The sequence below is a fragment of the Lepidochelys kempii genome, chromosome 5, assembly GCF_965140265.1.
Source record: "Lepidochelys kempii isolate rLepKem1 chromosome 5, rLepKem1.hap2, whole genome shotgun sequence".
NCBI lineage: Eukaryota > Metazoa > Chordata > Testudines > Cheloniidae > Lepidochelys > Lepidochelys kempii.
The window spans coordinates 5,055,900-5,079,288 of NC_133260.1; the positions used below are offsets into that span (position 1 = coordinate 5,055,900).

A 23,389-nucleotide genomic window follows, 5' to 3' on the forward strand; every position below is an offset into this window, starting at 1 on the left:
GTGTGGCCACACCTGGGGCTGGGGCCGTGGCCGTGGCTGGGAGCAGGGTCAGGGCCGAGGGCCAAGGCTGGGGCTGGAGTCGCAGCCAGGCCGGGAGCCAAAGGTTGAGACCTGGGCTGGCCGCAGCTGGGGGCGGGGCTGGGAGCGGGTGTGGAGCTGGGCCCGCAGCTGGAAGGAAGCTGAGGCCAAGCCGGCAGCCAGGGCCACAGCCGGTGCGGAGCCGCAGCCAGGTCTGGGCCTGGGGTCAGGGCTGGGGACAGGGCCAGGAGCAGAGCCATAACCAGGAGCTGGGGTCGGAGCAGGGCTGGTGGTGCTCCCTCCCTGCCACCCATGGGGGCTGGCCCAGGGCCCACCATACCCCCCCCATAAACGTTCCTCTGCACCCCCACTGTTTGGGGACCACCGCTTTAGCCAGTAGGAGCAGAAGCAGCCAAAGCAGGGACCTTGGGACATCCAGCACATTTTCTAAAGTTTTGATGGGACTTCCTCTGCCCTGTGCTGATTTGGCTGTATGCTCATCCTTTCTGCCTTCCACAGAGTCTTTTCACCTCTACTTCACTCCACATCTACCCTCTTACCCTCTTCTCCCCAGCCCTGTCCCCCTTTTCCTTCAGTGTCCCCTCTCCATGCGCTTTGCTTTCCACTTAGCTGATCCCCCTCCTAACTAAACACACTCTCTCTCTCTCTCTCTCTCGCCGTATCATTAACATGCCATTTGCTTCCATCACGTTGTTGACTCTGCTTGGATGGTTCTCCTCCTTCGCCACCCTGTCTCCCTTGTCTGTTTTAGATTGTTAGCTCTTCAGGACAGGGACTGCCTCCTACTCCATTTGTATGGTGCCTGGTGCAAACGGGCCCCATTATTGCTTGATCTCTACATTCTGCTGTAATATGTTTTGACTTAGATCAGAGGTGGGCAAACTATGGCCCACGGGCCACATCCGGCCCGCGGGACCATCCTGCCCAGCTCCTGAGCTCCCGGCCGGGGAGGCTAGCCCCTGGCCCCTCCCCTGCTGTCCCCCCTCCCCCGCAGCCTCAGTGCGCCGCGCCCCAGTGCTCTGGCCCACCACTCCTGCCGGGCAGTGTGGCCGGCTCTGGCATGGTAAGGGGGCAGGGAGCAGTTGGATGCGGGGAGCAGTCATGGGATGGGGAATGGGGTGGGGTTGGATAGGCGTGGGTGTCCCAGGGGCCCTGTCAGGGGCAGCGGTGTGGATATGGGTCAGGGCGGTCAGGGGACAGGGAGCAGCAGGGGTGTGGTTAGGCATGGAAGTCCTGGACGGCCTGTCAGGAGGCGGGGGTGTGGATAGGGGGCGCGGCAGTCAGGGGACAGGGAGCGGGGGGGGTTGGATGGGGGTGGGGTCCCAGGAGGGGTGGTTAGGGGTGGGGGGGTCCCAGGAGGGAGCAGTCAGGGGACAAAGAGCAAGGGGATTGGATGGGTCAGGGGTTCTGAGGGGGGCAGTCGGGGTCGGTAAGTTGGTGGGGGTGGATAGGGGGCAGGGGCCAGGCTGTTTGGGTAGGCACAGCCTTCCCTACCTGGCCCTCCATACAGTTTTGCAACCCTGATGTGGCCCACGGGCCAAAAAGTTTGCCCTCCCCTGACTTAGAGGATGCTTATATGTATTTTTCCCCCTTCTGTTTCAGACACCACTGTTCAGCGGTTGAAGGGATCTGGAGAAGAAATCACAGCTGCATACACCACTGTTCCTTTCCTTTTTTTGAGAGCCTGACAAGAACTCTACCAGAAATAACTAAGCGTTTTCGGCTTTGTTAAAATCAGCCGTCTTGTTGTTTAGGAGCGAGCACTTCAGAAAGAATAGCATCATGTACACATTTCTGCCGGAAAACTTCAACCTGGTGAAGCCGAAGCCGTCCAAGGAGCTGAAGCCAATGATCGGTGCAATAATTGTCGGGCTCATCTTGTTCATTGCAGCGGTGGTGGCTTGGTGCTACTACACGGCGTCTCTCAGGAAGGCGGAGCGGCTAAAGACGGAATTGATGGACCTGAGGAAGGATGGGTTCATCATCAAAAACCACAATGGGGAGGTGGTCTTCAGACTGGCCTTTCAGTCGGGCACCCTCGATCTGGAGTCCTGCTCGAAAGAAGGGGAGATTTTAAGCTGCACCAGATCAGACAGAGGGAAGCTGAATTTCTTCATTCAGACAGTCAAGCCCAAGGACACAGTGATGTGCTACCGCGTCCGCTGGGAGGAGTTTGTGGTAGACACGGTGGTCGAGCACACCATGTTTTGGGAGGACGCTCACTGGTACGGGGGCTGTGAAATGAGCGTCCAGCACTGGCCAATCAGACTCCCAGGGTACCAGGAGCCCATGCCCTTTGTGACGAGCGACGTGTATTCCTTCAGGGGCAGCTTTGGAGGCATCTTGGAAAGGTACTGGCTGTCCTCGAAAGCGGTGGCTATAAAGATCAACGACTCGGTGCCCTTCCACCTGGGGTTTAACGCCAGTGAACGGTCGCTCTTCTTTCAGGCCAGGTATAAGGATTCTCCCTACAAACCGCCCCTTGGGCAGCAGCCTTTCCCGGAGCTAAGCTACCGTGTCTGCGTGGGCTCGGATGTGACCTCCATTCACAAATACATGGTGCGCAGGTACTTCAACAAGCCTTCGAAGATCCCATCAGAAAACGCCTTCCGGTACCCCATCTGGTCTACATGGGCTCTCTACAAAAATCATATTGACCAGGATAAACTTCTAGATTTTGCAGAAAAGATTAAAAAGTTCCGGTTTAATTGCAGCCATATTGAAATTGATGACATGTACACCCAGACGTATGGCGATTTTGACTTTGATCCGGTAAAGTTCCCTAATGTGACAGAAATGTTCAAAACGCTGAAAGAAGAGGGATTTAAAGTTACCCTGTGGACGCATCCCTTTATAAACTACAATTCCTCCAATTTTGGAGTGGGGATAGAGCAGCAGCTCTTTATCAAGGAGCCGACAGGGAAACTCCCCGCGATGGTGAAGTGGTGGAACGGCATAGGGGCCATTTTGGATTTTACCAATCCCACTGCCAGGGAGTGGTTTCAGAGCCACCTGAAACAACTGCGGTCAAAGTACGGCATAGCGTCCTTTAAATTTGACGCTGGTGAGGTAAGCTACCTTCCAAAGCAGTTCAGCACCTTCAGGCCCTTGTCGGATCCCAGCATCTGGTCCAGACGGTACACGGAAATGGCCATTCCGTTCTACGAGCTCGCCGAAGTCAGGGTCGGCTACCAGTCCCAAAACATCTCGTGCTTCTTCCGCATCATCGACCGCGACTCGGTTTGGGGATATGAGCTTGGCCTCAAGTCCTTGATCCCTACAGTGCTCACCATTAGCATGCTGGGGTATCCTTTCATTTCAGCTGACATGATCGGTGGTAATTTTTTCCCCAACAAGACGGAAGGTGCTGTTGAAATCCCGGATCAGGAGCTGTACATCCGCTGGCTGGAGCTGTCGGCCTTCATGCCCTCCATGCAGTTTTCCATACCCCCCTGGCTCTACGACAAGGCAGTGATTGAGATTGCACAGAAGTTCACAGAGCTGCATGAGTCCCTGGTTGCCCCTCTCCTGTTGGAGCTAGCTGGGGAGGTCACCGACACGGGAGACCCCATCATACGGCCCATCTGGTGGATTTCTCCCAGGGATGAATTCGCTCACAAGATCGACTCCCAGTTCCTCATTGGGGACACCCTCATGGTGGCCCCTGTCCTGGAGCTGGGCAAGCAAGAGCGAGATGTGTACCTCCCGGCCGGCAAATGGCGCAGTTACAAAGGGGAGCTGTTTCAGAAGACCCCAGTCCTGTTAACAGACTATCCCGTTGACTTGGACGAAGTTGCTTATTTCCTCTGGGTATCTTAACAGACTCCTCCGTCCACTCTAATCTTTGTGATAACCATGCCTTACTTTAGGATCTTAAAACAAATAATTCTAAATGCACAGTGCGTTTCTTTGGGGGGTGCTGTAGGGGAATGGGAAATTAACAGGACTTTGTTTTTTAAATCTCCTCTATTTTGTCAATGAGACGCGCTCCAGTTTGGGCTGTGGTGTATATATAAATGCAGAAGGAATCATAGCATCACAAGATGCATGCAGGAAGCCGAGGCCTTTTCAAATCTCTGAGTTCAAGAGGTCAACGCACCCCTGGGTTTTTAGCTGTGCAGCATGTATTTGTTTTGGTATTTTTTAATTATTTTATTTCTCCTTTAGAAACGTGGCCCCTGGGAGGCCTACAATGTTTGCCATAGGCCCCCCTCTTCTAGGTGCAGCCTATGAATCCAAATCCCATAGTGCAGTGCTCCATCTTGAGCTCAATGAAAGGCTGCATGCTTCAACAGGAAGCAGTGCATGCTGGGACCCGTAGTTCCTGGGCCACGCCTCTCCCCAATCGCGAGTGCAGCTGCAGTCGGCTCAGTTTTAATGCGAATGAAATGCAGTCCTGGAGTTGTTGCAAGTTGCCAAGATGGCCTGCAGCTGAACAAAGGGAGGACAGCTCTGATCCCAGGGGTGAAAGCAATGTTGGAAGAGAACAGGGAATGATTCGAACATGGGAAGCAATGGGTTACTATAGCACAACTAGCCTTACATTTTATAATGTGGCAAATATTATTGAAAAATGACTTTTTTAAGAGGATAAATCGAACTATATATTTTATTCCTTAGTCCAGCATTGGTCTGGACTCAAATGCCCAACCTCCCTACTCTCTCGAGTACCCGGCGGGCCAGGCTACTCGATTTACCTGCAAGTATTTTAACTGTATGTTACTTCACCGGGCAGGCTGCATTATTGCATCCTAGCCCATTGCTAATATCTACTGGAAGGATCTCCTCCTAGAGCACCGTCTCTGCTGTTAACCCTGTTCCCCATAGAGCAACAACATTCACACGGTGTGTTTTCTTTCAAGGGAGTAAAATGGATTTCTTTGTTACACACCTATCCTGCCGATACTTCTCTTTCCCCTTTTAAAATGTGCTTGCAGCTTGGTTATTTGTCAGAGGAATGGCCAGAAGCAAAATAACCTCTCAAAAGGTGCATGTGACACTCCCCTGAGGCTGCAGGTGCCTGCCCGCCGCGCACAAACAGATCCACCGCTTTTGCTGCCGACCTACATATCCATGTGAAAAACGACGACGTTTGCACTGAACAGGGCTGTGCTGATCGGGCTTCTCCATTGTTTCCAAAGAAAGGTTGTGGTATTCCGAGTCCGATTAAGCTCATATTGCATGGACAGTCTCTTCTAACAGTCTCCATTTTGTCTAAAGTTTCTTGGGTCAGTTTTTCTGTTTGTTGCTATTTTTAAAAAGCCCAACGCTCACTAGCTCCCATGTAGGCACCGAAACGAAGTGGCTCAGTGGAAGCCATTGAGTGCTGAGCACTTTGGAAAACTTGGCCCCATGTCACTCTCGAAGTAGGAAATCTGAAGTTTTGGCCCGAAGGTAAAATGCAATTCTAACCGACCTGTGCATGAGTGTTACCCTTTGTCCTCTGTACCTGAGCCACAGAGGATGTGAGTCTACCGCTGCCCCTCTTATGAAGCCTAGCTCTCTGTCTCAAGCTGTAGAGACTTGTGGTGTTAGCTCTGGAAGTCCCCAGGTCAGTGCCTGGGGTTGGCTGAGATAGCAGCCACTGTTGTCCTATGGGCTTGATCTTGCACCATTGAAGTCAATGGCAGTTATGGCTCCTGAGTTCATCCTTAGCAGGATTTGGCCCTGGGACTGCAAGGCAAGAGCTGAGTTGCTGTTGGTGAATTCCAGCAGCCACCTTGTTCTAATCTCCTATCAAGGAAGATGCAGGTGCAAGCGAATGCTGTGTGCTTGATCTCTAATTCAAGTGGTTTAAGCTTAAATGTGCAATGTAGGTGCTCGGCCTGAGCTCATCCCAAAGGCTACATTAGCAACTTGCTCTTGCATAGTTTGGATGCCCCAGGTTAGACCCACTCCTATGGTGCGACTTGAAATGTAACAAACTGATTTAAGCATTGAAAATACGTCAAGGCTTGGAGGACTCCTAACTGTGCCTCATTTTCAACTCTTGTGTGGGGGTTTCCTTTGGTTAGACATATGCATAGTTTTGGGGAAGGATTCTTCGGAGGGCAGCTTTGTTGCAGCATCTGGATAAGATCAGAGATTCTGAGTACAGGGCATAAGGTCTCTGTGTACAAATTGACCAGAGCAGCCTTGCACCATTAATCCCTTGGCATCTCCTGCTAGCATGGGGTTTGGCTATATTGACTGGTGAAATGACCCAACCCTCCCTTTATCCAAGAGGAGTGATAGGCATGACAGTGTCCCTACAAAACAGCTGTCTCCAGTGCAGAAAATCGGGTATGGGTGGGGGAGGGAATCCTAAAGGGGGAGAACGTGCCTGGCTGTGCTTTCAGTGTGAGCCTGAAGACTTCAGCTGCACAAATCCCAGCTCTGAACTAGGAGGGACTGGGAATGGATTGATTCGGATCCTTTCCGAATGCAAGGGTTCCACACTGGAATGTCCCGTAGCTTGAATTCTACGAACTGTATCACTAAAAGGGATGAAGTGACATAGATTGTTCTAGGCTTGTAAGGTGGGTAACTGCACAAAACCCAGGGTCAAGGAAATACCTGTTGAGATGGAGTTGGGTGGACTGGTTCAGATTTGCCACCCAAATGTCTGTCTAGCCCTACCTCTGGGAGTGGCTGAGCTGCAGTTGGGCCTGATGCAGGGGTGGCTCAGATTATGTTTGTATTATTATTTTATTTTAATCCTGCACTACTGTATTGGTTTTGCACAATGCTATAAATCTGCACATGCCTTTGCAAGTCAGATTCTAATGTTCATTTTAACCAGTTTTCTAACTCTCTTAATTACTGAAGAAACAACGCAACTCTCCTGTTAACTGAAATAGCTTTGGGAGGATAAAGGGAATTTTAACTACCTAGGTCCGTCTGCAACAACTTTGTGGGAACAATTGCATCAGCAGTGATGAATGTAGGTTGTAAGTTACTTTCACACTTGATGTTCTATAAAATTAAATCTGAGTCACAAGGCCTTTTTAATTGCTCTTTTTAAAATGTAAAAACCTCAAAGAATCAGCCTTGTTTTCCTTCCCACCCTACCCTACACCCCCATCTAATTTCTCAGGGATCAGGGCTTGATGTATAAATAGTCCGTTGTAAAACATAGATCTGTTTGGTTTGTTGGAGGGTTTTGTTCCTTCGTGAGCTCTGCAGACAAGGAAAGATGTACCTTTAAGGCTGGCCTATAGATGATCCTTCTCCCACAGGATAAGGGGAAGTTCCCTGTGCCATTTTCTTTTGGAAGATCAACAGAGCGAAGGGAAAGAAGAGAGGCAGTTTTGCTCCCAGTTCCATTGTGTGACTAGGGAATAGCCCAGCTGCCGCTGGAGTTATTCAACACTGGTGAAAGTGAGAACAGAATGTAGCCCAGAGAATGCACCATGCCCAGGATTTAGCAAGGTATCAAAGCATGCACTTGTCTTTAATGGGACTATTTATTGGCTTAAAGCTAGGCCCAGGCTGAAGTACCTTACTTGTGTGAGGGCCATATTTTTGGTCAAGTGAGAAGAAAGGCTCTTTCTCTGATTCACAATAACAGTCCAGAAAATCACTTGGGGCCCTGACCACTTGCTTATTTACAGTGCAGGGTGCATTTTCTATTTTAACATGACACGTTTCACTTACAGCTGAGTGCTGGGGAAAAAACATGGCATACATCTGGGGCAAAACAACACAATTCACTTATGCCACCAATCCAGCCCCAGTACATGTTTCTGCTGCAATGCTGGCTGTCAAATTTCAAAACTGTTATCTACGTGAAGAGTAGATGATGATGATTAAACTTTCATTTAAGAACCTGGGCAGAGCTCCTTTACTGCAAATAGCGTTTCTCTCCTGACTTCTCTTATTTCTGTGTGTATGAAACTTGGCCCTGCCTTTTTCCAAATGGACATCACTCCCACTAACCAAAACCAGAGGGGAATGTTTGCATTTTGTTTAATATTAATTTTTTTGGAGGGGGAGGGTCACATGATCACTGATGTATCATGTTTCAAACTATTCATTTTGAATAAAAGACACTTTCAACCCCTTTGCTTTGCCTCCTTCCTTCAGTGTGAGTGGCACCGTACACCAAGACCAACTGCCATTATATTGGAAAGGGTAAAGCTGCAGCCCGCTGTCTGTGTTACACAAACCCCCATGCAGGCTCCAGACTGGAGCTCTTCAATGGGAAGCATGAGCTTGGAAAGCAATGGAGCTGAAAGAGATGCAGGGCTGAGAGTGGGTGGTAAATTACAGATGGGTTTGAAGGATGAGGTGGCTGCAGAATAGAGGGGTGTAATTTGGGGCTGTGTATATGGTACAGAGCTGGGAGTAAGTCCTACTCTATCTGGATCTGGTATAGCTAGACCTTCTCTTTGGACAGTAACTCCTCGCTTAACATTATAGTTATGTTCCTGAAAAATGCGACTTTAAGCAAAATGATGTTCAGCGAATCCAATTTCCCCATAAGAATTAATGTAAATAGGAGGGATTAGGTTCCAGGAAAATTTTTTTCACCAGACAAAAGACTATATATATATATATACAGTATAAGTTTGAAACAATTTAATACTGTACACAGCAATGATGACTGTGAAGCTTGGTTGAGGTGGTGAAGTCAGAGGGGGGGATATTTCCCAGGGAATGCCTTGCAGCTGAATGATGAACTAGCACTCGGCTGAGCCCCCAAGGGTCAACTCGTTGTTAATGTAGCCTCACGCTCTACAAGGCAGAGAGATGCGCATTGCCCCTTTAAGTACGCTGACCGCACTCTAAGTACACTGCCTTTTTAAGTAGATCAGGAAGTTGAGACAGCAGCTGCTATCAGCAAGCTCTCTCCGTCCTGAGCCCCGTTGTGTCTCTCCCCACCCCCCATGGACAGCTGAACTGCCCGGCAATTAATAGCCTTCTGGGTGGCTGCCGCACAGGGAACTTTGGGGAGCGGGGAGCTGATGGGGGGATGCTGGCCCACCCTGGTTCCAAGCCCCCACCAGCTGGCTCCAACGGGCTGCTCTTTCTGCAAGCCGTGGACAAACCAGGTGGCTGCCAAACAACGTTATAAGGGAGCACTGTGCAACTTTAAATGAGCATGTTCCCTAATTGATCAGCAACGAAACAATGCTAATAACCAGGATGACTTTAAGTCAGGAGTTACTGTATTACAATAGCACATAGGGCCCCCAGGTGGGGGGGTATTGTGCTGTACAAATGTAGATAGTGAGAAATGGTCCCTTCCCCAAAGAGCTGACATGCTGAATGATGAGGCAGGCAAAGGGTGGGCACAGAGAGGCATAGTGTCTTGCCGGTGGTCACCCAATAGGACAGTAGCAGAGCTGATAACAAAATCCAGATCTCCCAAATCCCAATCCAGTGCCCTACTCCATAGCCCCAGCCATCTCTTCTGTTATGGCACCTCATTAACTGTACCTGAAAGGAATTTGGGCATAGCAAAGCGAAAGACAGAGGTGGCTGAATGAAATGACTTGTGAGGAAAGGTTGGAAGGGCTGAATACATATATCTTGGCTCAGAGATGGTGATTAAAGCCTTGATTCAGCAGCTCTTGTTCCCCTACATCGTCCATTGACTTCAGTCGGAGCACTCCTGTGAGTGAGACCTGCGAGGCTGGGCCCAGAGGGGATGATCATTGTCAGTGAATATTTGAAGGCTGCAAAGGTTGTAGAAGAATGGGAATCGCTGAGGTTGTTACAGGGGCATCTGACTGGAAGCAAAGGGATTAGGTTCAGGGGGAGGGATAGCTCAGTGGTTTGAGCTTTGGCCTGCTAAACCCAGGGTTGTGAGTTCAACCCTTGAGGGGGCCATTGGATATGGGGCAAAAATTGGGGACTGGTCCTGCTTTGAGCAGGGGGTTGGACTAGATGACCTCCTGAGGTCCCTTCCAACCCTGATATTCTATGATTCTAGGTTAGGAAAGGGAAAATGTAGGTGGAGTATCAAGGGAAAGCCCTTCTGGGGATGAGACATAAGCTGTGAAACAGTCTCCCTGGGGAGGGGGTGGAAACCTCATCACTTGAGAGACTTAAAACTAAATGCCCAAGAGGAAATGATCCTGCCTTGACACCCAGAGGAGAGGGAGAACCATCAATCAAAGGTGTTTATATGGCCCCTGTTGTCCCAAAGGGTATCAGAGCACCTCACCTAGTATTTCCCTTTGAACACCACTACGAGGTAGGACAGTGCCCTCAGCTTCAATTTGCAGATGGGCACCCCGGAACAGAAATTCTTAAGTGAGTCACCCGAGGAAGTTTGGTGGAGCAGGGACTTGAAGCCAAGTCTCCTAGGGTGGCAGGTAGCACTCCAACCACGGGACCATCCCTTCTCTAGTGGCTGGCTATCAGAGGGCTGCTTTCCCATCCAAAACATCACTGTTTCTATGGCTGAGCCTCATAGTTTGTGAGACACCTACAATATGGCGCGGAGCAGGGAAGAAGACACAGTCCATGCAGCAAGTAATTTACAACTTGACGTCAAAGTGACATGGACACACTCTCTTATTCAGAATTGAAATATCAGCTCCCGCCTCCGATTGGTCCGTGCTGCCAGTTGCTATTGCCCAGCTGTTGTCGCTGGCCTTATATTCAAATTGTAAGCTCTTTGGGGTAGGGGCTATAGAGCACAGTGGAGGGCTGAGTCAATGAGTAGGGCACCTAAGAGCTATGATAACAGAAATAATAACATACCTTACCTGTGGGAAACCCAGGGGAAGGTTAAATCTTAGGGCTATTGGGTTTAGAAGGGTGTTGTCTCCGTTTGCATCCTGATTTATTATAATCACTCACAAGGTAAAGGTCTGTGGGGCTTTGGCGGAGAAGCGACTGCCTGATTCTTCATGCAGCAGCCCATAAAGGGGGTGGCACTCACGCGGGAGGCTGCCCCAGCACTCCACACCCACAAACAGAGGGGGATGGGGCACCTGCATGGGAGTGGCCGCAGCTGATAGGGAAGAGACAGCCATGATGCTGCTGGGGATGCTGGATACTTCAATGGCCGCACTCGCTGCCCCTTCGAAAAGGTCCCCCCTCCAGGCACTGGGCACTAGCGCAGTGCCCAGGGAACGGTGCCCTGATTGCACACCTGCCTAACCTGTGGCAGCTTTGGGCTAAAGACTCTGGATTTCAGGTCTCCCCAAGGAGACTCCAGCTTTCTTGGCATTCAGGCAGGGCAGGGGCAGATGGGCTAAGGCTCCTGACTGACACCCAGGCAGCACCTGCCCTCCCCACAACTTTCCAGTGAGGTACCCAGCGGGAGGAACCCAGGGCAAGGTAAGAGAAGCAGCAGCATCAGGTAGAGCCTGCTCAGCCCAACCTAATCTGCTAGGATGGGGTAGCCCGGAGACAGGGAGCCTCAGCAAGAAGAGAGGATGGCTGGAATGGGGGGAGGAGAAAGGCCTGGACGCAGCAAGTAGAGGGCCTTGGTGCATTGCTGCGTGTGGGAGAGGGGAGGAGGTGCCTGGTGGGGCGGGGACTCTGCACCTGGGAGCCCGTTTCACGTTACACGCACATTGCTTTGTGCTGAGCCCAGAGACGCGGCTATACCTGGCCACACACCCAGTCAGCTGGCCTCCTGCTCCCCCAGCGTGCAGCCTGCCCCAAGCATGCGTGAGTCGGAGCCGCTCGGCACCAGTCAGGGAGAAGTCCTGCAGCTGTGCCTATGAACGCTGGCGCTGAGCCGACAAGGCTCAGCCACGGCGCGTTGCGGGGCGGCACGCTACAAGAACGCGGGTGTTGGACTCAAGAAGCTGAAGCGAAGGCCACTGCCCAGCGTGCTCTGGGGAGGGTGTGTTGCACTCATGCTTTTATGTTTATGAATACGGCTTGGGCTGTTGGCTCAGATTAATGCTTGGTTCCTTTTATTAAAGAAACTCTTTCTACCTCAGCCCCTGTGCTTGCGAGAGGGGAAGTATTGCCTCTTAGGGGTGCTCAGAGGGGAAAGTGAAATTTTCCCAGGTTAGTGGTGGGAGCCTGAGCCAGTTTTGGTTATATTGTTCCTGAGACAATGAACGTGGCCTTTCTTGCTGCCCACTCCCACTGGCAGAAGGGGTACACCGCAGGTTTCCACTTAAACCACTTTCATGTGACTGAAACATCCCCCTAATCCTGCTCCCCCCTGTAGCCCTGCCAAGCACAGCTGATACACCCTGGTGTTCCTTGCACTTGAACGGCCTGTCCTGAGACACGCTACTGCTGGGAAAGCCTCTGCCCCCAGACGCAGCTGCCTGCAACGAAGGGGTTAAGAGAAGTATATCTCCTCATTCCCCTCTCAAGCAGTGCGGGTAGGAGCCCCTTCTTTGTCCAGTAGGTATCAAACGCACAGGAACTATATTTAGCCCTGAGCTTCGCTCTGTTATGTAGAATTGCTTTTCTTTCATGGTCACAGATAAAAGGCCTTGCTCGGTATCCCCCCCCTCCCGCTGCGTGTGCAATTGCCTCAGGATTGTTTTTAATCGATGCCCAGAAAAAAAATGTTTTACCCTTGGCTCTGTGCTGACCTTTCCAACCCCAACACACAACACGGCGGTGTTTGTACAGTGCCTAGCGTAACGGGGGCTGGTCCACGGCTCCTAGACATTACCGCAATACAAATAATACCGCATCCGCATCCTCATCCCTAGCTGGCCCTTTCGTCAGTGAGTGGGGCTCGGACTGCTTTCCCGCTGGCTGTAAGCAATTAATGCAAAGCCTGGTTAAGGAGCGGCAGAAGCACCTTAAAAGTTGGGGGGGGGGACACCACAGGTGCCCAAACTGTGGCCCTGCCCCCGCACGCCATGCCGTCCCCCAGGCCCTGCCCCTGCACCACCCCTTCTCCCTGAGCCCCTGCCCTCCCACTGCCCGTTCCCCCTGAGGCCCTGCCCTCGCACCGCCCTTCCCTCCAAACCCCACTCCCCTCTGACCCCTCCTCCCATTGCTGACCCTCGTTAAAAGTGGGTCCCCCCGGTGCGGCACCCTGGCTTGAGTTTGAGACCCCTGGGAGGTGGCCCCTGGGAGAGGTTGGTAGTTTGCAGGAGGCCGGGAGAGAGGAGCATGGTGTGTAGGGGCTGAGGGAGCCAGGTACCACAGAGATGCGCAGGGGATGGACAGCAGAGAGGGTTCTAAACCAGGGGTGGGCAAACTACGGCCCGTGGGCCGGATCTGGCCCCTTAGGGCTTTGGATCTGGCCCACGGGATTGCCACCCCCATGGCACCGTGGGCCCCGGGCCACTCCCTCCACCAGTGCCCTGAGCCCCCTCCCGCACTCCGCACCCCCTCCTGCACCCCAACCCCCTTCCCTGAGCCCCCTCTGGCACTGTGCACCCCCTCCTGCACCGCTGCCCTGAGCCCCCTCTGGCACTGTGCACCCCCTCCTGCACCCCAACCCCCTTCCCTGAGCCCCCTCCCGCACTCCGCACCCCTCCCTGCACCGCTGCCCTGAGCCCTCTCCGGCACTGTGCACCCCTCCTGCACCCCAACCCCCTTCCCTGAGCCCCCTCCCGCACTCCGCACCCCTCCCTGCACCGCTGCCCTGAGCCCTCTCCGGCACTGAGCACCCCCTCCTGCACCCCAACCCCCTTCCCTGAGCCCCCTCCCGCACTCCGCACCCCTCCCTGCACCGCTGCCCTGAGCCCCCTCTGGCACTGAGCACCCCCTCCTGCACCCCAACCCCCTTCCCTGAGCCCCCTCCCGCACTCCGCACCCCTCCCTGCAGCACTGCCCTGAGCCCTCTCTGGCACTGTGCACCCCTCCTGCACCCCAACCCCCTTCCCTGAGCCCCCTCCCGCACTCCGCACCCCTCCCTGCACCGCTGCCCTGAGCCCCCTCTGGCACTGAGCAACCCCTCCTGCACCCCAACCCCCTTCCCTGAGCCCCCTCCCGCACTCCGCACCCCTCCCTGCACCGCTGCCCTGAGCCCCCTCTGGCACTGAGCACCCCCTCCTGCACCCCAACCCCCTTCCCTGAGCCCCCTCCCGCACTCCGCACCCCTCCCTGCACCGCTGCCCTGAGCCCCCTCCGGCACTGTGCACCCCTCCTGCACCCCAACCCCCTTCCCTGAGCCCCCTCCCGCACTCCGCACCCCTCCCTGCACCGCTGCCCTGAGCCCTCTCCGGCACTGTGCACCCCTCCTGCACCCCAACCCCCTTCCCTGAGCCCCCTCCCGCACTCCGCACCCCTCCCTGCACCGCTGCCCTGAGCCCTCTCCGGCACTGAGCACCCCCTCCTGCACCCCAACCCCCTTCCCTGAGCCCCCTCCCGCACTCCGCACCCCTCCCTGCACCGCTGCCCTGAGCCCTCTCCGGCACTGAGCACCCCCTCCTGCACCCCAACCCCCTTCCCTGAGCCCCCTCCCGCACTCCGCACCCCTCCCTGCAGCACTGCCCTGAGCCCTCTCCGGCACTGTGCACCCCTCCTGCACCCCAACCCCCTTCCCTGAGCCCCCTCCCGCACTCCGCACCCCTCCCTGCACCGCTGCCCTGAGCCCCCTCCGGCACTGTGCACCCCTCCTGCACCCCAACCCCCTTCCCTGAGCCCCCTCCCGCACTCCGCACCCCTCCCTGCACCGCTGCCCTGAGCCCCCTCCGGCACTGTGCACCCCCTCCTGCACCCCAACCCCCTGTCCTGAGCCCCCTCATACACCCCTCACCTCTCCTCTGCCCCAACCCCTTGTCCTGAGCCCCTTCCTGCACACCACACCCCCTCCCACACCCCAACCCTATATTCATGGCCCTGCAAGCAATTTCCCCACCCAGATGTGGCCCTCAGGCCAAAAAGTTTGCCCACCCCGTTCTAAACCCAGCAATCACAGTGACTTGCTCTGGCCCCTTTAGGCCAACATTTTCAGATGCTCACACAGGCGCATGCTGCCATCTGAGTGGTTCGAGACAGCACCTCCAAGGTGATGGCTCCCCACGGCCAAGGTGCTGAAGTGGTGGGCAGTCCAAAGGGGTGATTTGATTTAGGAGCCTGGTCTAGAGGAGAGGTGGGACAAACTATAGTTCAGAACTGCAGTAATGTCACCCTCAAGAGAGTAAAAATCATCAGATTCTGCCAAATTCTGGCTCCCAAAATCATACAGTTTTTTTAAAAGATCATACTGTGGTTTTTGGCCTGTCTTGGTTTTTGAACTGCCCTGTCCATCGTGTGTGTGTGTGAAAGAGAGAATTAGTGTTGCCCACTGTCTACCTCTGCCCATCCCTTGCCCAGCAATTAATTCGGTCTCCAGTCAGTCCTGTCCCCCAGTTCCCACATCAGTGCTCCCCTCACAGCCCTCACCCAGCCCCCTCATCATTCTGCCCCACATCAGTTCTGTCCATCCCCCCACCCCACATCTGCCCAGTCCCCCCATCAGTTCAGCACCCCGAGCCCCCCATCAGGTGCACCCTTCCCAGCCTCACCTCTGGTCCTCCTGGGGTTCTTCACCCGACCCACACAGGCCTGAAGGGATTGCACTGGGGTCTCCTCTGCCCCTTCCAGGCTCAGGGAGCAGCTCCAGAAGCTTTTCATCCCCACCAGCCATTCCCAGGCTGGGTGCTGCAAGGGGTGAGGGGGGGAGATCAGGGTCACCATCCTGTCCCGATCGATCACAGGGGGGGAGCAGAAGTGGGGGGCAGAACAGCTGCTGGGCTCTCTAGCTGCCTCCTCCCCACCCCCCTCCATGAGAATGAATGGCTTTGGGAAGGGGGAGCAGGGAGAGAGAGCAACTGGGGCAGCTAACCAATCAGAGAGCTCCAACTGTCCCATGTCACTGGGAGACAAGACCCCAGACCCCAGCCCAAATCCCACCACCGGTGGCAGAAGTCGGCAGGGATGCACAAGGCACTGCCCCAGCTGGCCGGGCTTGTCCTGGTCCAGGCATCACTAAGCCAGGAAGCTGGGGGTCAGACGCAGCCCGTCAGTGGCTATGAGGCTTGCTGCTCACACTTAAAAAGCCGGGCGCTGGGCTAAGGCAGGCCCCCTTCTGGCACACTGGCAAGAGGCGTGGACAGACCAACAGCCCTTGAGAGCGGCAGAATTTCTCCTGGGGTTGGTGGGAGCAGCGTAGAGAGGAGACAGAGAGGCTGGAATGGGGTTGGGGCAGTGACAGGGGGAGGGGTGCATGTTCTGGGTTTTTGCGAGGAGTGGGCAGGTTGCAAGAGGCATCACCCAGGGGTTTCTTTGGCCCGATGGCAGGCAGCTCAGAGCTGCCCGATGGGGTGTCCTCGCTAACTCAGCCCTGGGTTGAGACTGTGGAGGTGCGTTCACCCACACAGGCACCAGGCGCTGCTAGCTCTAAAGCCCAGAGCTCATTTCACCAGCCGTGCTCCTCTGCCAGCCACCAGCGCTGTGTAGCCCACATGCATGGGGAATCACGCAGGAGAAGGGCTATGCCGCTCATCTTTTGTGTTAGGAGAGGAAGGCTGGTTCAGAGGTTAGAGTGCTAGCCTGGACTGGGGGACACCCAGTTTAGATAGTCTGGGGCAGAGCAGGAATTAGTTCATCTGAGGAACTTATATGGCCACCATCACCTCACAACCTTTAATGTATTTATCCACACACAGCCCCCTGCCCCATGAGGAAGGGCTGTGCTATTATCCCCTTTTTATGGGGGGAAACTGAGGCACAGAGCAATTACAGGACTTGCCCCAGGTCACACAGGGGCTCTGTGACAGAACAGGGAATCGAACCCAGATCTCCCAAGCCCCTAGCGAATGCCCCAACCACCAAGACCATCTTTCCTCTCCCTGTGTGACTGACAATAGGCCTGCCCTATCTCACAGACTGGGCGGGTGTGAGGATGAATACACTAAAGACTGAGAGGTGCTCAGACACTGAGGTGAGAAGGCCAGATATGTAACATAGATAGATCACACTGTTTGTTTACCGGGTGAGTTCAAAACCCTGCATCACTTTTGTAACAATAAATTCTGCTTACTATTTTTTCAGGAATAACTAAACTGAAGTGTAAAACAGAAAAGGGCCATTACACTGTGAACGTATCAATGTAACCAACGCCTGCGTATAGTCTATGTGGTCAGAAGCTCCAAAGGAGAAAGAGCTCTCTACTCCCTCTGTTGATGAAAAGGGGAAAGTGCTGCCATACAAAGCTTTATTTGCATAGGCTACCTACCCCCAACCCAGTTCCTCAAGTGACACATCTTTGGGAGCTCACCATAACTACACGTAAACCTGGATTGTAGGAGGTAGACGCCTCCCAGGCAGGCTGGGATTGTGGACAGAGTTTTTACCTTGTAGTGAGGAATAGATTTCTAAGCAAGCAGGGCTTTGCTGATGGGTTCTAAGGTTCTTCACTCCCCTCCCATGGAAGCTTAGGTGAGAGATGTTGCAGACGGAGGACTTTGCTGCATGAACCAGCTATTGCAAAAGGCAGTAGCAGAACTAAATGGACTCCAGGGAGGTCCTGCCTACACAGCACCTCAATAAAACTGACTCATTAAACTGGGTTAAGTGTGGGGAGGACAGGTGAGAAGCTCCGTAGCTGCTGGAGACGGAGCTTCCAAGAGATGCTTGGCCTGGCTACGTGCTGAGCCAAACCAGGAGTGGGGCTTGGAGGGTGGGGGAGGTGGTCTGGTTCTTTCCTGAGGGATATTCTCAGTGGTGAATGGGAAGTTAAATGAGTACTGCCAAAGTTATTGGAAAGGGGGGTGGTATATTACTTTTTAATAATATTAAGTCCTGGCCTTTAGGGGTTCAGATCATTATCCCCCTTTTACAGATGGAGAACCTGAGGCACAAGGAAGAGAAGTGACTTGCCAGGGTCACCCAGCAGGCCAGTGGCTAATCCAGGAATAGAATCTCAGTTTCCTGAGTTCCAATCCATGCTCTATCCCATATAAAAAGACTGCATAATAGTAAAAGCTCCTATTCCACAAAGCACTTAAGCACGGCATTGGCTTTGCGATTTAATCTTTGACGTCAACGGGATTTAAGCGTGTGCTTAAGTGCTTTGCTGAACTCGGGCCAGAGGTATGCTAGCTTAGTTTTAGTATCTGTAACAGTCACTAATATTTCCCGGGGCGGGGAGAATTATTAGGCCAGTCATTATTAGAATTATTAGGCCAGTCAGCCTCACCTCAGTCCCTGGAAAAATCATGGAGCAGGTCCTCAAAGAATCAATCCTGAAGCACTTGCATGAGAGTAAAGTGATCAGGAACAGCCAGCATGGATTCACCAAGGGAAGGACATGCCTGACTAAACTAATCGCCTTTTATGATGAGATTACTGGTTCTGTGGATGAAGGGAAAGCAGTGGATGTATTGTTTCTAGACTTTAGCAAAGCTTTTGACACGGTCTCCCACAGTATTCTTGTCAGCAAGTTAAGGAAGTATGGGCTGGATGAATGCACTATAAGGTGGGTAGAAAGCTGGCTAGATTGTCGGGCTCAACGGGTAGTGATCAATGGCTCCATGTCTAGTTGGCAGTCGGTATCAAGTGGAGTGCCCCAAGGGTCGGTCCTGGGGCCGGTTTTGTTCAATATCTTCATAAATGATCTGGAGGATGGTGTGGATTGCACTCTCAGCAAATTTGCAGATGATACTAAACTGGGAGGAGTTTACGGGAGATACGCTGGAGGGGAGGGATAGGATACAGAAGGACCTAGACAAATTGGAGGATTGGGCCAAAAGAAATCTGATGAGGTTCAATAAGGATAAGTGCAGGGTCCTGCACTTAGGAGGGAAGAACCCAATGCACAGCTACAGACTAGGGACCGAATGGCTAGGCAGCAGTTCTGCGGAAAAGGACCTAGGGGTGACAGTGGACGAGAAGCTGGATATGAGTCAGCAGTGTGCCCTTGTTGCCAAGAAGGCCAATGGCATTTTGGGATGTATAAGTAGGGGCATAGCGAGCAGATCGAGGGACGTGATCGTTCCCCTCTATTCGACATTGGTGAGGCCTCATCTGGAGTACTGTGTCCACTTTTGGGCCCCACACTACAAGAAGGATGTGGATAAATTGGAGAGAGTCCAGCGAAGGGCAACAAAAATGATTAGGGGACTGGAACACATGAGTTATGAGGAGAGGCTGAGGGAGCTGGGATTGTTTAGCCTGCAGAAGAGAAAAATGAGAGGGGATTTGATAGCTGCTTTCAACTACCTGAAAGGGGGTTCCAAAGAGGATGGCTCTAGACTGTTCTCAATGGTAGCAGATGACAGAACGAGGAGTAATGGTCTCAAGTTGCAGTGGGGGAGGTTTAGATTGGATATTAGGAAAAACTTTTTCATTAGGAGGGTGGTGAAACACTGGAATCCGTTACCTAGGGAGGTGGTAGAATCTCCTTCCTTAGAGGTTTTTAAGGTCAGGCTTGACAAAGCCCTGGCTGGGATGATTTAACTGGGAATTGGTCCTGCTTCGAGCAGGGGGTTGGACTAGATGACCTTCTGGGGTCCCTTCCAACCCTGATATTCTATGATTCTATGATTCTATTGCCATAATGTTACTGTGTGTCAACATTCATTTTTGCTTCTTCTGATAAATCAGTCTGCAGCAGATTGTTACCACCCTTTGCTACTCCATCAAACACCATCGCATCTTGTGGTGGCAAGAACTTGAAGGCCCCAGTCTCCGCAGGAGTGTCACTGGTTCACTTTTAAAGGATTACACTGCTGTGAGCAATTCCTCAGCCAATGACAAAGCAATTTTAAAATAAAATAAAGACATGGGAACAACAGAATCAGTGTGGAATAAAGGAAACCATCTAAAGTACCCTTTCAAAAAAGAGCATCAATGTCATATAGGACTGGGGGGAAAAAGCCCTAGTGGACTCTGTGTTTCTGTACCTTAGATCTACAAATAATACCACAACCAAGTCGTCAAGCTTTGGAACTGGACCTTTTAAAGGATGAAATGTATACGAAGATATTTTAAGTGTCCTGTTTATTAATCCACAAAAATGGTTCTGTGCAATTGGAATCATGATAATTATTTAGAATGTCCCAGAGAGGCATATTTATCTCAGGAACTCAGACCTGCCTAATTTTTTCAATCTATCCCCCATTCACAAAGCTTAAAACTGATGGCTACATTTGTTATGATACCCAAAGAAAATAAGCAACTTCGTCCAAGTCAACAGGATAGTCTGTTAACAGGACTGGGGTCTTCTCAAACAGCTCCCCTTTGTAACTGCGCCATTTGCCGGCCGGGAGGTACACATCTCGCTCTTGCTTGCCCAGCTCCAGGACAGGGGCTACCATGAGGGTGTCCCCAATGAGGAACTGAGAGTCGATCTTGTGAGCGAATTCATCCCTGGGAGAAATCCACCAGATGGGCCGTATGATGGGGTCTCCCGTGTCGGTGACCTTCCCAGCCAGCTCCAACAGGAGAGGGGCAACCAGGGACTCATGCAGCTCTGTGAACTTCTGTGCAATCTCAATCACTGCCTTGTCGTAGAGCCAGGGGGGTATGGAAAACTGCATGGAGGGCATGAAGGTTGACAACTCCAGCCAGCGGATGTACAGCTCCTGGTCCGGGATTTCAACAGCACCTTCCGTCTTGTTTGGCAGAAAGTTTCCTCCAATCATGTCTGGTAGTATGAAAGGGTACCCCAGCATGCTAATGGTGAGCACGGTAGGGATCAAGGACTTGAGGCCAAGCTCATATCCCCAAACCGAGTCGCGGTCGATGATGCGGAAGAAGCACGAGATGTTTTGGGACTGGTAGCCGACCCTGACTTCGGCGAGCTCGTAGAACGGAATGGCCATTTCCGTGTACCGTCTGGACCAGATGCTGGGATCCGACAAGGGCCTGAAGGTGCTGAACTGCTTTGGAAGGTAGCTTACCTCACCAGCGTCAAATTTAAAGGACGCTATGCCGTACTTTGACCGCAGTTGTTTCAGGTGGCTCTGAAACCACTCCCTGGCTGTGGGATTGGTAAAATCCAAAATGGCCCCTATGCCGTTCCACCACTTCACCATCGCGGGGAGTTTCCCTGTCGGCTCCTTGATAAAGAGCTGCTGCTCTATCCCCACTCCAAAATTGGAGGAATTGTAGTTTATAAAGGGATGCGTCCACAGGGTAACTTTAAATCCCTCTTCTTTCAGCGTTTTGAACATTTCTGTCACATTAGGGAACTTTACCGGATCAAAGTCAAAATCGCCATACGTCTGGGTGTACATGTCATCAATTTCAATATGGCTGCAATTAAACCGGAACTTTTTAATCTTTTCTGCAAAATCTAGAAGTTTATCCTGGTCAATATGATTTTTGTAGAGAGCCCATGTAGACCAGATGGGGTACCGGAAGGCGTTTTCTGATGGGATCTTCGAAGGCTTGTTGAAGTACCTGCGCACCATGTATTTGTGAATGGAGGTCACATCCGAGCCCACGCAGACACGGTAGCTTAGCTCCGGGAAAGGCTGCTGCCCAAGGGGCGGTTTGTAGGGAGAATCCTTATACCTGGCCTGAAAGAAGAGCGACCGTTCACTGGCGTTAAACCCCAGGTGGAAGGGCACCGAGTTCTTGATCTTTATAGCCACCGCTTTCGAGGACAGCCAGTACCTTTCCAAGATGCCTCCAAAGCTGCCCCTGAAGGAATACACGTCGCTCGTCACAAAGGGCATGGGCTCCTGGTACCCTGGGAGTCTGATTGGCCAGTGCTGGATGCTCATTTCACAGCCCCCGTACCAGTGAGCGTCCTCCCAAAACATGGTGTGCTCGACCACCGTGTCTACCACAAACTCCTCCCAGTGGACGTGGTAGCACATCACCGTGTCCTTGGGCTTGACTGTCTGAATGAAGAAATTCAGCTTCCCTCTATCCGACCTGGTGCATGTTAAAATCTCCCCTTCTTTCGAGCAGGACTCCAGATCGAGGGTGCCCGACTGAAAGGCCAGTCTGAAGACCACCTCCCCGTTGTGGTTTTTGATGATGAACCCATCTTTCCTCAGGTCCATCAATTCCGTCTTTAGCCGCTCCGCCTTCCTGAGAGACGCCGTGTAGTAGCACCAAGCCACCACCGCCGCAATGAACAAGATGAGCCCGATGACTATTGCACCGATCATTGGCTTCAGCTCCTTGGACGGCTTCGGCTTCACTGGGGTGAAGCTGTCAGGCAGGCGTGTTCCCATGGCATTCCCCTTTTCAGAGCTCCTGCTCTTTCTTAAACGATGAAAGGGCTGATTTTCCATGAGCCCCTAAAGCCCTTGTGGCCAGGAGCTTTGTTTCTTACTGTGTTGTTCTTCTCTGGTTCATCAAGGAGAAATACGAACAGGAGAACCAGTCAGTCATAGTGTCCTCTCCAAACCCATTCAGTCCTCCAGCACTGATCCCTGACACAGCACAGGGGTGAAATGTTAGAAATATCAACTAAATGAATCCAGCTAATGGACCAAATCATCCCTCTTGTAGCTCTGGTGAAGACTCCCTCTGCTTTCACTTGCAGTTCTGCTCCAGTCTGGTACATTCTGTTCACTGGCAGCTGAGCGAGGGTTATTATAATACCATGCTCTCAGACATGGGTATGCCAAGGTTCCCATGAGCTCTTGGCTGCAATGTGGCTCAGCTCAGCCAAGCTGGGAGGAGGGGATGAGACAAAGCTAGAGCACTGGGGAGAAGCGGACAGGGCTCTGCGGAGAAACAAGGGCAATTAGCAGAGAATGCAGGCTCGCAGCTCCGCAATGATCTCTGGCTTCTTGTCTTTTGGTCAAGTAGATTCCTGGATGCATTTTCCCCACCCTGCCCGTATCTCTCTGCCCTCATGCTGCAGTTAATGTGAGCATGCTGGCAGCTAGGCATCCACTTCCCTGGCTCAGTTACAAAGAAGTGATGTCTCATTTCTGAGGGGACCTGGTAATCACAGCCGTCTAATGGCATGGAGGTTAATTGTCTGTCTGCACATCACTCCCTGAATGCCATTAAGCTGCTAAAATAGGAAGGAGCAAGCTCCCGCAAGAGAGCTATTTATAGCCTCACCATGTAGGCCCTGATTCAGCAAAGCACTTAAAGCAGGTTGGTTGTAGGACATGAACAGGTCAGGTCCATCAGCCTGAGGGTTCACAGAGGGCAGATTCAGTTTGCTGATTGGCTGAATTGCAGGTGGGGCCGGCACGGTCAGCCCCGTAGGCATCGAGTGGCGTATGGCTCTGTCAGCGCCGGAGGGTGTCTCCTTCTCCGTCAGCGCCGGAGGCAGGTCTCCGCTCGTTCACACTAGCACAGATCCACCCGCTGCAGGGGAGTGGCTCCCGGTTTACATCAGGGTAAGTGAGAAAAGGTTCATTGTCACTGCGGTCGAGGGGAGAGTGCGTCCCCCTGTCAGTGGAAAGAGGGTTTGGCAGAAACCTCGAAGGAGAGCAGTGTGGGAGGGAAGATTTCTGGGGAAAGCGTACTTGGGGTTTTAACTGGGATTGCCATAATAGAAGGAACGTGTTCATCATCG

General features: G+C 52.6%; 2 protein-coding genes across 20 annotated transcripts in view; one reads left to right on the forward strand and one right to left on the reverse strand.

Moving 5' to 3' along the window:
* LOC140911084 (myogenesis-regulating glycosidase-like) overlaps window positions 1-8,078 on the forward strand; it is a 40,264-nt gene extending 32,186 nt beyond the window's left edge. For all 19 annotated transcript variants that reach the window (XM_073343372.1, XM_073343369.1, XM_073343363.1 and 16 more), the window contains one exon: window positions 1,642-8,078. In XM_073343372.1, the coding sequence (XP_073199473.1) occupies window positions 1,822-3,858 (2,037 nt within the window). In that variant the 5' untranslated portion in view covers window positions 1,642-1,821 and the 3' untranslated portion in view covers window positions 3,859-8,078. The remainder of the gene's footprint in view (window positions 1-1,641) is intronic.
* Window positions 8,079-19,892: 11,814 nt separating this feature from the next.
* Window positions 19,893-22,142, reverse strand: LOC140912002 (myogenesis-regulating glycosidase-like). The gene has a single exon (XM_073346154.1). The coding sequence runs from the start codon at window positions 22,140-22,142 to the stop codon at window positions 20,046-20,048; it is 2,097 nt and encodes a 698-aa protein (XP_073202255.1). The 3' UTR covers window positions 19,893-20,045.
* Window positions 22,143-23,389: the final 1,247 nt, after the last annotated feature.